This window comes from Monopterus albus, unplaced genomic scaffold (assembly GCF_001952655.1).
Source record: "Monopterus albus unplaced genomic scaffold, M_albus_1.0 scaffold125.1, whole genome shotgun sequence".
Classification (NCBI taxonomy): domain Eukaryota; kingdom Metazoa; phylum Chordata; class Actinopteri; order Synbranchiformes; family Synbranchidae; genus Monopterus; species Monopterus albus.
Genome location: NW_018128005.1, coordinates 976321 through 991389, shown reverse-complemented (window position 1 = coordinate 991389; position 15069 = coordinate 976321). Strand labels below are relative to the sequence as shown.

Genomic DNA, 15069 nt, shown 5'->3' with positions numbered 1-15069 from the left:
ATAAATAAGAGAGAGAATGTGAAATTGTTGTCAGGCTGTGTTGAATTTTGGGTAAATGCGCCATTTTTGGAAGATCACGCCCATTACCCATCATAAAGATATACATTACATACATCCATAAGTTAATTTAAAAACTAATTACCATCCTGTAGTAATACATACTGTAGCGGATGTTCCAACTACGTTTAAACGTCCACTTCATTGTTCTGGATTCATCTGCAGTGTTTGTGTCACCTGCCGACAGCTTGCTAGCTACCGTTAGCTCCCGAGCTGAGAACTGAGATCAGGGCGCAGTTATTTATCAATCTGTCGCACTCGTCCATGGGATCTCCGGGTCCGCTGCGAGTTAGCTACAGTCAGCTAAGGTTAAAAATGTAACTTTATGCAGGTAAATACAGTACGTATCTCCCAAAATGGCGCTCCCGTCCCATCATTCAACACGGCCTGACGTACCTTCACATTCTCTACACAAAGCGTCCTCCTATTGAAAGCCACAGCATAACTTAAAGAATGGCCGATTACTTGTGAATGTTTACTTTAAACCCGTTCATTTAACGCAAGGTTATCCAAAAGAGATCAGAACATCACTGGAGGGCGTATATGACCTGAACAAACATGACAGCAGCCAAACTCATTTGATTGACAGGTGGCTGGCAAATAATCATTTGGTGTTAGAGGAGGGCGGGACGTCTGTGTATTTGATTGGATTGCAAGTGAGCGAAGTTTAATGTTTGAACCGTGCGTTATGAAGTCAGTTGTGTTGTGCTGATGGTATGGTTTACCAAAATCAAGTCACAGTTTTTAACTCTAGCCTTCAATTAACATACCACACAACAATTGATAGTGCAAACCAAGATCATGCCCAATTACCCAAATACTTACAGTATCTACCATCTTATTTCAGGGCATGTGATCCTTTGAGAGACATAATACAAATGTTGGCATCCTGTCCCTATCAGGAATATCAGGTTGAAAACATAAGAGGGTTCTTTATTTAATGTTATGTTTCCTTTTACACAGTATTATTTCCTCTCTTTCTTTGTTTTACTATTTTTGCACAGTTCTTTTTTTAGTTCTGGTAACTTGAGTGAAAATACTAATAAATATATCTTTGAAAAAAAATTGAGTGGTTCAATTATTTAGGGGCTTTGGGGCACGAAGCGTGGCTGGCTCGGTGGAGCAGTGTTAAAGCTAAATCACTTTGTGCTTGCAATCGGAGATGAAGAGGCTATTTGTATGTGAAGTGTGCAGAACCCTTATCTGGGATTTGTTTGCGGCACAACTTAATTTGCATACATTTCTTGGAGGCTAAGATGAAAACTGCATTCTTGGCTGGAGCAGGGGGCACGGTTCACATTGTTTTCATGTTGAAATTCAGCTAAGCTCTCCATATAAACAACCTAACCATGAATGTGTCCAAGAATAAATGGAATATTCTCATTTTTGCTGTATTTTTACATATTAATTTGCACATGTATCCCACCTTCTTCCATAAGGGGTTTTGTATTTAAAGGATAATTCCAGTTTATCAGAACTTTGGGCTTTATTTTCACAGCTTTGACATAATTTCTATCAGTCATGATGGCACTGTACTCAACAAAGCCCTGGAAACATGATGACATCCCTATGATGAAATGTAATACAAACGACTAGAGGTGACAGGTTTAAACTGCTGGTGCAGTGCAGTTCTATAGCAGACCCTGACCTTTGACCTCTATGGGAAAAGGGGGTGACAAGGATGATTGCTCCTTTGGAAATACTGACTATCCCATAAACAACCTCTTCCTGGTTGACCATTTCATAAGAGGACTACAGGAGAAATAAAAACAAAAACCACATGTAGATCCAATAAATTCTTTTTATCGATTTTCCAATAAAAAATACATTCATACAGAAACTATTTTACAAAACAATTTCAAATGAAAAAATCTTGTTATGCCATAAAACAAACAAAAATAGAGCCTCATTTTATCTCCATGTTTATCCAATAAAGATTCAATAGCTAAAGATAGGGTGCCTTTGCAGGTCTTTGTAGAGTTGGAACATAAACAAAAAAATCACATGGCAAAAAAAACAAACAAAACAAAACAAACAAAAAAAAGAAACAATACTTAGCGGGCACCAAAATGCATGACAATTCAAGTGTCCATAACAATTCACGTCTGAAAAGTTGGGGGGATTTTTTTGGTCTTTATTTTTTTGTTTTTCCTTTCTCAATGATAGGCCACAGTTATAGGTGCTATTGATGCCTTTTTAAAATGTACATTTGCGCTAGCTTTCTCCAATCAAACCAAAACAAAGATGTTACAGAAGCAAATGAAGGAGAATGGAGTGTGTCTATTTTACAGTAATTCCCCAATCCTCGTCTTTATTGGTTCATCCTCAAACAACACTGCACTTGTTTTTGGTCCCATACCCTTTCAAAATATAAGCTTCCTTACAAAATTCTTTTAGTTTACAATGTACATAATCTTTATTTTTTTTTTTTTTTAAGGTTAAAAAAAAAAAAAAAAAAAAAAAAAAAAAAAAAATCACCCTACTGACTTTCTTTATTGTTGCCCAGGTTCACCTGTAAAGTTGAATTGTAACAAGGCTACCTGTGATGTTGACTACTGAGTGACAGACATCAGGTTTTATGACCGCTTAAACCAGCCATACCCTTCATAGCAAACAAGCTCTGTTTCAACTCTCCTGCCTACATTTAGAAAAAACATTGACAATGTGGCTCCAGAATTAGGGAAAATGATGATGGAGTTCAATCATTAACGAACAGAAGGGATTGCAATAAATCCAAGAGGTCAGAGAATCATATCAACCCACAGAGGAGTGTGCTGAAGTCATGTAACTGAAGTTAAAACATGCATATAATGAAGTTGGTACAGACAGACATCTGGTCCTTGTCTCATACTTGAGTTGCATCCCCTTTCGCCTGCAGAAACAGACAGAAACCGCTCTACCTGCAGCACAGCTCAGTCAAACTGGTCAGACCGGTTCAGGTACCATTTAATCAGATCATGAGTTATGTAAACCAGGACTGAGTAAAGATCTGAGGGCGATACTTACTTAAACATACACCATCAAAACAAGCTCATGATTGAGAATGTTATCATTTCTCTGAAGGGCACATCCATTTTCTGTTAAGACTGTGTATGCTTTTGGCACATCATCTGGCATAAATGTCCCCACTGTCCTAATTTGTCACCACCTTGGTGGCCAAACATGCCACAATTCACGAGAATGTATTTCCAAGACTCTGTACCTTAGTCGGCAAGTTTCAGTCCATTTGAAATGCATCCACACCATATTATACTACATAGTAGTAAACCATTACAAAACTGAATTGCTTTTCCAAGGACTCCACAATTCGGTCGCACATCTGTGTCACTCTGGTGAAAACTTCTGATAGAGTTTTAATATATTTAACTAAGAATGCAGAAATGTAAAAATGGCAGTTAATATGAAGCTGAAATAGATATTTTTGTTAATATTCAAGAGTTTCAAGGAAACTTGTCATAAAACAAAAGGGTAAAGGTGCGACTGCATGGATCAGAGCCTATATAAAGCTATTCAGTAATGCAGTACTGCATTCGCAACCCCCATTTGTTGTGTGTGTGTGTGTGTGTGTGTATGTGAGAGAGTGATCTATTTAACAGGACAAGGCCACTTACATAAGGCATCAGTAAGGTCAACAGTGCATTTACAGATAGAACAAAACCGAAGAGTGAAAATGAAGAAAAAGGAACAAAAATCCCATAATCAAGACAGTGTCCAAGCAACAGTGGTATCCCCAACTTATCAAGAAAATTAAAAAAAACTAATAAAATGAGTGCCTTATGTGTTTTTGTACAATACTATGATACTGAGTAATATGAAGGTAGCTGCTCTCAAATGGAATTTTGTTGTCCTATAAGCAAACAGGTGAGCAACACATCCCCAGATCCCATGCAACTTCTGTTATAATGACAATAATTGTTTGTGTACAACCGCATTTTTTTTTTTCCTCTAAAGATACAGAGCTTACACAATGGACGACAAAATGAGCCTTATAGCGTGTATGTTTTGAGACAGGCTACATAATACATTGCACATTTAGTAGCTGCACTAAACAAAACGACCTCCCACTTTTTAATCGGGAGCTGTAGTTCCACCTCCGGTGACAAAGGGGGCACTCACCAGCAGATCAGCTCTACCAAACAACGCCCTGTTCCTCGCTACAGCCAACAGACTCAAACAGCACAGACAGAACCATGTTTCGCTTGCATTCATTCTCAGTGAGACAACACATACCCCCCGCCCCCCGAAAAAAAAAACCTCCCTCACATAACATCACCCCCTTCATGTCATTCACTCGCAGTTCCATAACGCAAGCTCCATCCACTCCACAAAGCCAGCACAGGCATCCAGTCACAGGCACTCACAGTCCCCATGCGCACAGGCAAACACACTGTCACTGGAGGGACGGCAACCCGCAGGAGTGTCATAGTCCTCCGGGGAATAAAAGCATTGAACACCATACAGAAGAGTCTCTTCCCATCTTCTCCAGTCCAGATTTTTCCCATTTTCTAAAGTCTGTCCCCGCCCTCCCGCTCCTCTGTAAAGGCCTTTCAAGAGCAATCTCCACAGCGAGGTATTGGAGGCACTAAGTATGGTGCAAATAATAGCCTGCGTTACTTCATGTTTTTCCACTGCCTGGAACATGGCGGCGCTCCTGTTAACACTCCCAGGATACACCGGCCTCGCTGATCCCCCACAGGTCAGGACAATCAACCAGAATCATCCCTCACAACTGTCGCCACTGAGGCCATCTTAGATGTGCCTCTTCATGTGCAGCGCCAGGTGGTCAGAACGGGAGAAACACCTGAGAGAGGAAGAAGAGAAAGGATTCAGCTGTTGGACTGAAGATATTTAAATACAACAGTTTTATATATGCAGATATACTTTTACATTTGTGTTCGGCTCAATGAGATGTTGCCATCTCACACCCTGCGCCCCGGGTCCCCACACTTCAGCCGTTTGACCCTTTGCTCATCCTTCTGTGCAAACTGTCTTTCTGTTCAGCCCTCAACCTCAACCCCATTCCATCAGTCCATCCTTGACCCTAATTCATAACTCCACCTAATGTGTCACTTGATAAAATCATTTGCACTCTTAGGTCTCATGGTCTTTGTTAATGAACAAGTGATTAGCACCAAAGGTAAAAAGAAGAGGGTAATACCTTCACTGTTTGAAAGGTAGGATTCTGGACAGTCTTTAAAGGAGGCAAATAATCAAATAGTTCAGAGCATAATAAAAAAAAGACTGTGTGTAAGGTTTGTGACATGGGACTCCTGAGCTCCTTGGCTGCGTGTGATGTTGATAATCCAAAAATGCATTTCCACTTGTACTTGCCATGCAGACAGTGCCAGCCATCAAGAACATGTACTAACTTTCCAGAGCTCTCACCTTTCGCAGTGGCTGCATTTGAATGGCTTTGCTCCAGTGTGCTTCCTGAAGTGTCTGGTGAGTTCATCACTTCGTGCAAAGCGCCACTGGCAGCCCTCCCATGAACACCTGTACGGCTTCTCACCTGCAAAAATAACCAAGAATCACAAGATTAACTTAAATCAGAGGATCACTGTATTGTTTTTCAGATATTTCTGTAAATGTTCAGCCATTTTTTGTCCTATAACAAATGTTTTTGTTGGCTTTGAGAAGAATTCACTCTTCAGCATGGCAGCCGGTCTATATGCATGAAGAAACCCTTCATATCTACTGAATCTCATCTCTTTGTGCACGCTGACAAGCACCATAATTGAAGTCATTTTGAGCTATCAAAATATCTGGCAATGCAACTTCTCAGACAATATTTGGTTTCTTACTGTTTGATGTGTATTACAGTGCTGATTTAATAGAGAGTATGATCCTAAGCAGACCGGGCAGACTACTGTACATTCCAAAGCTAAATAACCCTGTGCCTTGTGGGTCTCAGAAGCTGTGGTAACAGGCTTCAGGAGCTGCATGGATAGACAGCTTATGTAATGGGGGAGAGCTTTAAAAAACGGACTCTGTCTAATCATCACAAAGGCCATTAACCATGTGGCCATGATCAGTGAAGAATGCTAGGAATGTGACTTTCTCCGCTAATGGGCTGCTCAGCTGCAAACAGCCTGGCAGAGGTCAAAGGTGATGGGGGAAACTGCTCACATCTGAACCCCTGACAAAGCACTGCAAATGTCAGATTCCCATAATTTTTTTTTTTTACCGCGAATACAGGCGGGTGAGGTTCTGAGTCTTTTCCCATGGTGAAATCTGAGAACTGTTGATTTGCTTTCAGGATCCACATCCTCTGGGTGACACTCAGCCACTAAAAACATCCCTCCCCCTCCCGTCTCTCTCTCTCTCTCTCTCTCTCCGTCTCCCTTCCCTCTGCATGAAGTCACATTCCTCTGTGTGAATTAGGTCACAGTCGAGGGCATTCCTCCCAGCAAACTATTCAAAGTATGTGGGAGTGTTCTCAGCACTATGAGCTAGAAATCAACACCTACATACATTTCAATCACACTTTTGAGAGGTTTTCACTCTTTTGATTAGTTGATTAAAATTTACTTTAAAAAGTGTTTTAAAGACATGAAGTCATAACCGGTGTAGTATTCCTCTCCTGCTACAGTTAGTCTGCACTGGTGAACAGACATTTACATGGCAGCGATCAATAACATCTGACTTTACCTGTATGTGTGCGCTGGTGTGCTTTCAGGTGTGAGCTCTTGGTGTACACCTTCCTGCAGCCATTGAACTCACACTTGTGCACCCGCCTTCTCCCATCAGGCGACGCCTCCCCGCTGGCCAGCCTCTCCATGCCCCCAGTCCTTATTTTCCCAGGTGAGTGCAGCACAGTTTGTATCCCACTCCACACCTGGGCCACAGAGCCCTCCTTGCCCAGCTCTGGTGAGGATGGCGGTGTGCTGATGATGGTGGAACCCAGGTCTTCACCACCATCTCCCAGAATGTCAGTCAAAGAGCTGGAGGGGAAGTCGAGGGTAGGGGAGAGCTCCTCAGAGCTGTCTGAGGCCTCGCTGCTGGCGTCAGAGCTGAAGCCACCGGTGTCCAGGTGCTGGTTCTCCTGATTGTCTTCCTCCTCCTTGATGTGGGGAATCTTTGGGTCTGGCTCGTTTGACTTGTCCCCGCAGGCAAGCATGAGTTTGCTCCACAGGTCCTCCTGGCCCTCAAATTTGAGATCCGTGGCTGAGACATAGGGCTCGCTCTGGAGGTACCTCTCCAGCTCGAGGCATGTCTGTGTGAAGGAAAGATGAGATAGCAGTGAGTTGAGTTGTGAGTGAATGAGTTGCACAGAGCCTGAGGCCTGTAACTAAAAACCTCTCTCCACTGGACAGGCCCTAAAACACCAAAGAAGTGGTTTATTTTTATGAAAAATGTGAACTCTGGTATTCTTCTGTACACTGTAGTTCTTCTTAGTAGCAGGAGGGGGAAATGCTGTGACACTCTAATGCCACTAGCCCTGCTTCCTTATGGGCTGCAGGAACCAGCCAAGTCACAATGTCCTATGCAGAGGACAGTCAAGTACGTCCTGAGGGTGCCCTCCAAGGGAAGATTACAAGCACCACTTTGCCTTCTGAGAGCATGCAAGAACAAGGTGCTCTTACTCGGGAATGCATGCATAGTTGTTTGCATGCATGCGTGTTATGTGCGTGTGTGTTAGGACTGGTCATGAAATTTACATATGCTACTGAGTCCCCCATTGGGTTAGGGAAGTGCTTGTAGATCTTTTAAATGCTTTAATTATTCAACATAATGTGGATTTAATAATGCATTCAGAGGCATCGCTAGAAATAACATAGCACACCAGGGACAGCGAGGAGGGAGGTCTGGTTCACAGGGGTCCATAAAAAGCCTGGCATGAATACTGCAAGAGCCGATGTGGACTGTGGGTTTATTTTCTTAGAAAAGGAAGTGACAGAGCACTTCCTCAACCCGCTGCAGTCACTGAGTCACAGAGCACAGGCCAGATATGAAGGCTGCTAACAGGTCTGTGCAGTTTCCTAATGAAGCAGATTCCAATTTACAGCCATATAACAGACTCGAATAAACCAACAGTATCAGCAGCTTGGGATCTGGGTCTAAAGAAACACAAGATAAATACTCTTCTTTTAACTTTTCTTAAACTTGTTTTCTAGTGAAATCCCAGAGGGGTTTATGAACCTCTTTGAGTCTCTAGAAAGAATTCAAAATGAGTGAAAGGGATATCCCTTTTGGCTGCTCACTGCTCAGAGTTATATGCAACATAGAGCATGTGCCCAAAAGAGCTACATCACTGGAGACTTAGAAAAAAAAGAAATGTGCAGAATCAAATCTGATTATTTTTATACAAACAACATTTAAATAACAGAAGAAGTGTGCATATTATTCACATCTGACAGTAAAACACAATGGACTATCATGTCCATAAAACATTAGATGGAGCTGGACTTTATTAATATCATATTAGATTATTTGGTATGAAAAGGGCACTACCACGTCACAGATGCATATTATTTCTATAATAGGAATGTTGCAGGAGCATCATAGTAACTTGGGAGTGAGGGAGAACGAATTCAAGGCAAATGTTTCTCGTCAGCAGAGCTGGATAAATCCCAGGCGAGCTTTAAATGCCTGGGAGGGCGAGTTGGCCCGAAGCCCGAGGAGATCTGATAGACGGAGAGACAGAAGAAGTCTGAAGTCTGCTGCCAATTTATTTAATTTCCCAACCCGAACAACAAGCGCCTTTCGCCCTCCCGTCGTTAGCTGTACACTGTTCTGTCATCCAGAGACTGCCTGGTCGAGCCAAATTGGAACAGAAATCAGTCTCTTTCTGTCAGTCGGTCACTCTATCGCGCGCGCGCGCGCGCGCGCGTGTGTGTGTTTGTGACAGAGCAAGAGCAGGGAAGAGAGAGAGAGAGGGAGGGTGTGTGTGTGTGTTCGTGAGAGAGAGAGAGAGAGACGCGCAGAGACGCACGGTTCAGTCGCTAAATCTGCAACACATTTTTTTATTTAATCACAAACCCACATGCCTAAAACCTGCAAAGATATTTTCAGCTGACGAGAAAAAGCAACTAGAAATATACTATGACACCAAACACACGCAGTAAAATTACAAGTTACTTCTAAATTCTCATAAGAATATTATGGTCATATTTTAGGAAATGAAAATAAACCCATAGAGTGTAACAGCGTATCTTAAAAAGCAGCTCGTTTGGAGCAGAAACATTATTAGGGCTCAATGAGATGTCACAGAGATCTGTCATTAAGGGAACTTACATCACTTCCTCTATAAATGCTCGCAATCTGAGTTTTACAGGGAAATTGATCTTAACTGTTGCATTAAAAAAAGACCCGGGGCTTCATAAACAACTTTGACATTTGTACGTCGATACACCGCTGTCAATGGAGAGCGAGTTACGCACATTCCTTAGGCTCCTGTAAAACAACCACACAGACGTGAGGTGATCTGTCAGGCTGCGTATTTGCATAGCGTGGTCAGATTGTTACCTGCTGCCAGTACTCCTCCAGAGATGGTAAAGCTGAAAAGTATCCCGTGTCGTGCACAATTTGGAGCTCCTGGAAGATGCTACACATAGGGATGACATCCATTGCACTCCTAAGATGTAGCCACAAGTAGAAACGATTTCAAGCTTGTAGAGAAAACTAAGCCCGCTGCGTTCAGACAGAAGCTGGAGTCTGGCTGTATTTGCATGTATAATAGTCGAGAGTCGTGCGCTTCCAGTGGAGGTTTTCAGCGTGTGACGCACAGAGAGCGCAAAACACTGAACTCTCCAAAAGTCCGTCAGCGAACTGTAAACTTCCCCCCGATTCAAAATTACACACATACCCACCCCCATGTGATTACGTTACGTTTCGGCTCGTCTACCAATGGGCTCACGGGAGCATAGGACCCGCCCACCTGGCCACTTCTGGCCAGTGATGAGCCAGAGCCGACTCATCCTGTCTGCTGTGATTGGTCCGTGGTCCGAAGCGCCTCCATCTCCCATTGGGCTAAATCAGCGCTATTTTTAGAGCACTATATAATCCAGACTCCTCTCTTACTAAAACGAGGAAGTTGAGTTTGTACAGATTCAAATGTGGGTTTCAGCTTGTCCTGCGTTGCTCCGGAGAAGCGCTCGCTGTTGGCAGCCACTGTGAAGCTATGTTTCAGTTTCTAAATCACAATCAATTACACTGCTGACATCCCTTCTTTTGGTGGCTTAAGCCTTTAATATGAAGACAGGGTGGCTGTAATGAAAGACTCAGACTGGTTCAGCATTTCTCCTGTTGGTAATGCGCAAATTCTGGAGACAATATTCCGAGTTGCCTGCAAACTCTGGGGGGTTGTCGAGGATCTGATCAATTTCTTTGCTCTATGACATAAAACTTATAGACTTCTTGTTTTCATAGCTGTCCAGAGATCCATGAGGATTATTATGAGTCTCCTAGTGACCATATAGACAGTTTAATAAGCTATCAAGCTATAATAGAGTTGCATAAAGATGATTATTCACAAAATATTGTGCAGGTTATTGTAGTGGCAGCAGCTTGAGGCATGTCATGAGGGACAGGTTTTCTTCTGCTGAAGATGATGCATATTTGTGTGTGTGTGTGCTTGTATGAGGTGAGTGTGTTATATAATCTCAATCACCTGTGGCTGTCTTCCTCAAAAAACAGCTTAGTTCTCTCATAGCAAAGCCAGTTTACTATTTCCGATCACCATCATGAAACCACATTGCTGGCTTACTCGTTTCCACTTGAAGCACGAATGAAGAGAGGCGAGAAAAAAAAGCGCGGGCCACCAGTGGTGCACAGTGAGAGTTTCTAGTATAGGTTCCCCAGTATATCTCCCTGCTCTTGAATGACATGTTATAAATATACACTGGCACTTCTCCAGAAATGTATTTCTGGAAGAGTGCCAGTGCTCTGCTGTGATCAGTGCTTCTCCACTTCCCTTCTCTGTAGGATTAAAGAAGCATTCATATTAATCAGAGGTAATAGGCCTACATGTTGATCATATGAAGAGATTTATGTGATCTGCTTTGTGCTTTATTATGACGTTAGAATAAAAACTTCATTTGTAAAAAGTCCTGTCCATTCATTTCACATTTCATTTCAATATGCAATGACTTTAAAACACAGAGGATCCAGTCTGTAAAGGTATTAGGCTTTTATTTGTTAAACACATTATTAAGCTCACAGACACAGTAGATGTGAGTAAAACTACATAACTAGTTGCATAAGATGTGGGATAAAGTTAAATGGAACAACAGCATCATTGACGAGTTAAAGGCAGTCAATGTGACAAACAACATATTTGGAACAGAGCGCCATTGTTTGACCCATCAGCCTGGTCGAGCGCCTCCACAACGGAGTCTCTTTTGTTGAGATCTCTGCTGTGGGCACATTTGAAGCACTCAGCAGTATCACATTTTATCATGAGTGTACAGGGTTCGGGGACAGAGAGCACATGGACGGGACCTCTCTCGTGACACACTGGATAGGTAGGGAAGAGTCATGCTTCTCTACAGCATCAGTGATTCATTGTTGACCTTTAGGCAGTGTAGAGGGACAATAGAGTATTTACATCAAAGCGCATACTCGATGTACCTTCAATATTAAATACTTCTCTGTATATGCAACAGGTGTGGGGAACTGGTCTGTGCATTAATTTAACTACTGAGTGTTGATAAAATATATGCCAAAAACCTCAGTCTCCCCTGGCATGTTGGCAGCTCATAAATTTAACACTCGTAGGCTTCCATATTAGCATGTGCTGTGTAAGTGGACATTCAGACTGAGTGCAGTAAAACGCAAGGGGCTGCACTGGTTGGGGGGTGGTGTTGCAGGCATGATAGGGCCATGTTGTGATGAGTCAAAGTGAGTGGCTTCATTCATGTTTTCAGCCTGCCGGTTTTTGTTGTGTTTTGGTTAGCCATGCTGCTAATGTAGCCAACTCTATGTTGCATCAAATTCTACCACCAGTGTCAGCACTGATAAATAAAAAACACTGTTTAATATCCAGTACGCTAACTAACAAAAACGCATGGCATGCCGTTATGGTACGTTTTTAACTGTAGCCCAAATTTGAGAGTGAATAGTAATGAATGCTCATTCCTGTGGGCATCCACATTCCAATCATCCCCCCATACATACGTTACTGGTCAATGCAATGCCTTTGAGAGATAATGTCCCAGTCTGAGGTGGCAAAAGTTCAACAAGATCCAACTTTTTTTGCTGCTGCACGAGGCTGCGTCATTTTGCCAGAGCCCCCTGCAGTGCTGGTGCTGGCTGCAGTGAACACAGTCCCCCATAGGAATGAATGGGGAGGGCTGCATTTTATTTTATTTTATTTATTTTCTTACAACTTTCAAACTCAGTCTGAACACAGCCTAATTTGGTAGGCATAATGCTAACATGTTAGCATATATTATTAGATAGAGGCATAATGTTTACATAGGGCATAATGGCAACCCTTTAGCTACCGTATGTTGAGTGATAGTGGACATGAAGCAATCACTTAAGCAGCTGGGACCGATTTCATTACTACTATATGTTTTAGATTTTGTACATATACTATTTTTTAGTATACTTAATTCTAGCAGTGCTTAGAATTCACATGTAGCATGGAAGTGGGACTCAGATCACGTTAGCTATATTGTAATTCAGGGACATTAATGCCTGGTTTTATTTTGCTTCATATTTATTTGCTATATCAATTCATATGCTATGGCCTAAACATCAACACAGGCTGTTAACCTTTCTACACTAGTGTCACCTCTAGAACACAGCTAATATTTTTAAAGTAACACAGATTTGTTCTGCTGTTAATAAATAACATTTCTGCTTCCTTCTGCATTTAGCATCTCTGCACTAATGTCATCAAATCTAATTACTGTACATTTCTTGTTCGTGGTAGTTGAGGTCATCCTGATACTGATGCAAACATAGCATGAGTCATATGACAGTGCAGTCGCTGTGAAGCAGTGACTGGTGTTGGTGGTGATACATGTGAGATGCTGGTCTGTGACAGGATGAATCCATAGCAACAAAATAATGAGCATAAACAGCCTACAGATAAACAGCATTTCTCTGTAGCGGTCAGGCCTTGTGTATGTGCGTAATTGTTAACACATGCACTGCACACTGTTTGTGTGATCACATGGTGCAGAAATGTGCATCTTACAACATGTGGAAGCAACACAGTATAGATGATCATATATTTCTAAACATTATTTTATATGCATGCTTTTACTGATTAAGATTAAGAATCTTTAGGTTCAAATTTTGCATATATTTATACTGCATACATGGGCCACAATGTCATTTCTTTTGGTGCACAGACAATGTCAGGGATTAAGCAGAGAAAACACACCATTGCTGCTTTTCATCCAACACACAGTTTAAAATCCCGCATTTGGAAAGCTTGCCAAAAAATAGTCACTCACTTTTAATTAGCTGTCCTAAAATTCTTTGCACAGCAGATAATGGCCAGTTCTTAATTTGCAAACTGTGTCTGGTAGCTGATTAGAAACCCACAGTTGCAGTCAGGCTAAAAAGTTTTGTTTTTACCATTACAATAGAAATGCCAGATAACAACAATGACAAAGCTGTGCATGTTGCTGGGTCTATGTTTTTTATTGACTATTTCACATGCTAGCGTATTCTGTGTAGGACACCTCAACTGTTTGTCACTGACTTTAATCAAAATGCAAAGATATTCAGAGTGAAGTAAAGTACAGTATGTAAGAGTGTACAGCAAGAGTCTGTGGAGTGACACTGCAGCAGAAACAAACAGAGTAATGTTACTGGTTTATCACATGTCTAAGTGATCTTGGGTTTTTATGCACTGATTATGAATCATAAGACCTCAGTCACTGAAGGTAACAGATTCCTGTCCACCAGTGTTTAGAGGAGCAAACATGAGACAGGAATGTTGCTTTAAATTCTCCTCTTCTTCAACAGTTGCTCTTAAAGTGCTTTTGAACAAGGTTTTCAAGTCCCAGCAGCACAAGGCAGTTATAGTGGATGGCCTGAGTGAATGTGAAGCTGAGAGCTGATTATGAGGAAGCAGACTCAGTTCACTTTTGCTGGATGAGTAATATCTGTTAGAGGAATCAGCAACGTTCCTAAGTGATGTTTACATGGTTGCCTGAAAATAAAAGCCTTGGTGCCTGTGACTACAGCATTACTCAAAACATATACAAATAAACACAGAAGATTTTTACCATCTAGTTACCACTTCTATTTTTATCGAGTTAAAGTTAAACTACGTGTCCTAAAATAAGATCTTCTCTATTTATACATAGCAATGACGTCATGTTGTCACTGTAGGCTACACCAAAACTGGCGTTCCTATAATCAGATGCTCAAATCAACTTAACTATCCACTGTAATGGACTTCAGCAGAGACTGCCCTCCTGTAAAAAACATGACAGTACTCGTAGTGTGTGCCAGCAGGTTACTGCAACCAAATGTTACATGTTATAGTTTGGCAACATAGCGACCCTATTATGACATGCAGAAAGGAGTATGTATATAGAGGCACAAAGTCCATGTTAGGAAGGGGTGGATGGCTAGGTACACACAACACAGGACTTTCCCTCAGTGTGTCGAGTCCAGTGTGTGGCTTGTGTTGTCAAGAGCTTTTGTGCCTAAACTGAACCAATAAATGTTTGTTCCTAAACATAACCAAGTGTTTTGTGTGGCAAAACATAATGAAACCATGAGAGGTTTATAACTGTAACATCATATTTAGGGACCAAGTTCCAGTAGCTTGCTGTAAGCTAGCATGTGTTTATGCTATTTCCATGACAACAAAGGTCTGTAAAGCTTGGTAGCATGATTCACGTTGTCATTAATTTTTGAGGGATTGTTGCAATTCCTCCCGTGACCATACAGTAAGAGTGCTATTTAAAGAGATGCCCCAAAATGTAGTCAAAATGATCAGAAGTTGACCTCAGAGCCATTTGTACCCACACAAACAAATAATTATTGCCAATCTGTCAACACTGTGTGTGAAGATCTGTAATTGGTCAGTGAGACTCCTTGTGT

General features: G+C 41.7%; 1 protein-coding gene and 1 long non-coding RNA gene across 8 annotated transcripts in view; both read right to left on the bottom strand.

Moving 5' to 3' along the window:
* The window catches only part of LOC109967088 (uncharacterized), a 74541-nt gene extending 73922 nt beyond the window's left edge, over positions 1-619 (bottom strand). For 4 of the 7 annotated variants that reach the window (XR_002275883.1, XR_002275878.1, XR_002275877.1 and 1 more), the window contains exon 1: positions 163-619. This is a non-coding gene — a long non-coding RNA (uncharacterized LOC109967088). Of the gene's footprint in view, positions 1-142 lie in introns of all 7 variants that reach the window. The other 3 variants (XR_002275882.1, XR_002275881.1, XR_002275879.1) reach the window with 3 other exon arrangements.
* A 1880-nt stretch (positions 620-2499) lies between these two features.
* LOC109967095 (Krueppel-like factor 6) lies at positions 2500-9876 on the bottom strand. The gene is made up of 4 exons (XM_020612450.1): positions 9523-9876; positions 6706-7270; positions 5443-5566; positions 2500-4858 (listed from the first exon to the last, which is right to left on the bottom strand). The coding sequence occupies exons 1-4, from the start codon at positions 9622-9624 to the stop codon at positions 4807-4809; spliced, it is 843 nt and encodes a 280-aa protein (XP_020468106.1). The 5' UTR covers positions 9625-9876; the 3' UTR covers positions 2500-4806.
* Positions 9877-15069: the final 5193 nt, after the last annotated feature.

Bases quoted from the DNA above. Each gene is read 5' to 3' on its own strand.
- LOC109967095 (XM_020612450.1), bottom strand. From the start codon at position 9,624: ATGGATGTCATCCCTATGTGTAGCATCTTCCAGGAGCTCCAAATTGTG. The intron at 7,271-9,522 runs GTAACAATCTGA...TCCTTCACACAG, and splicing joins TGGAGGAGTACTGGCAGCAG to ACATGCCTCGAGCTGGAGAG. The intron at 4,859-5,442 runs GTGAGAGCTCTG...TTCCTCTCTCAG, and splicing joins AAATGCAGCCACTGCGAAAG to GTGTTTCTCCCGTTCTGACC.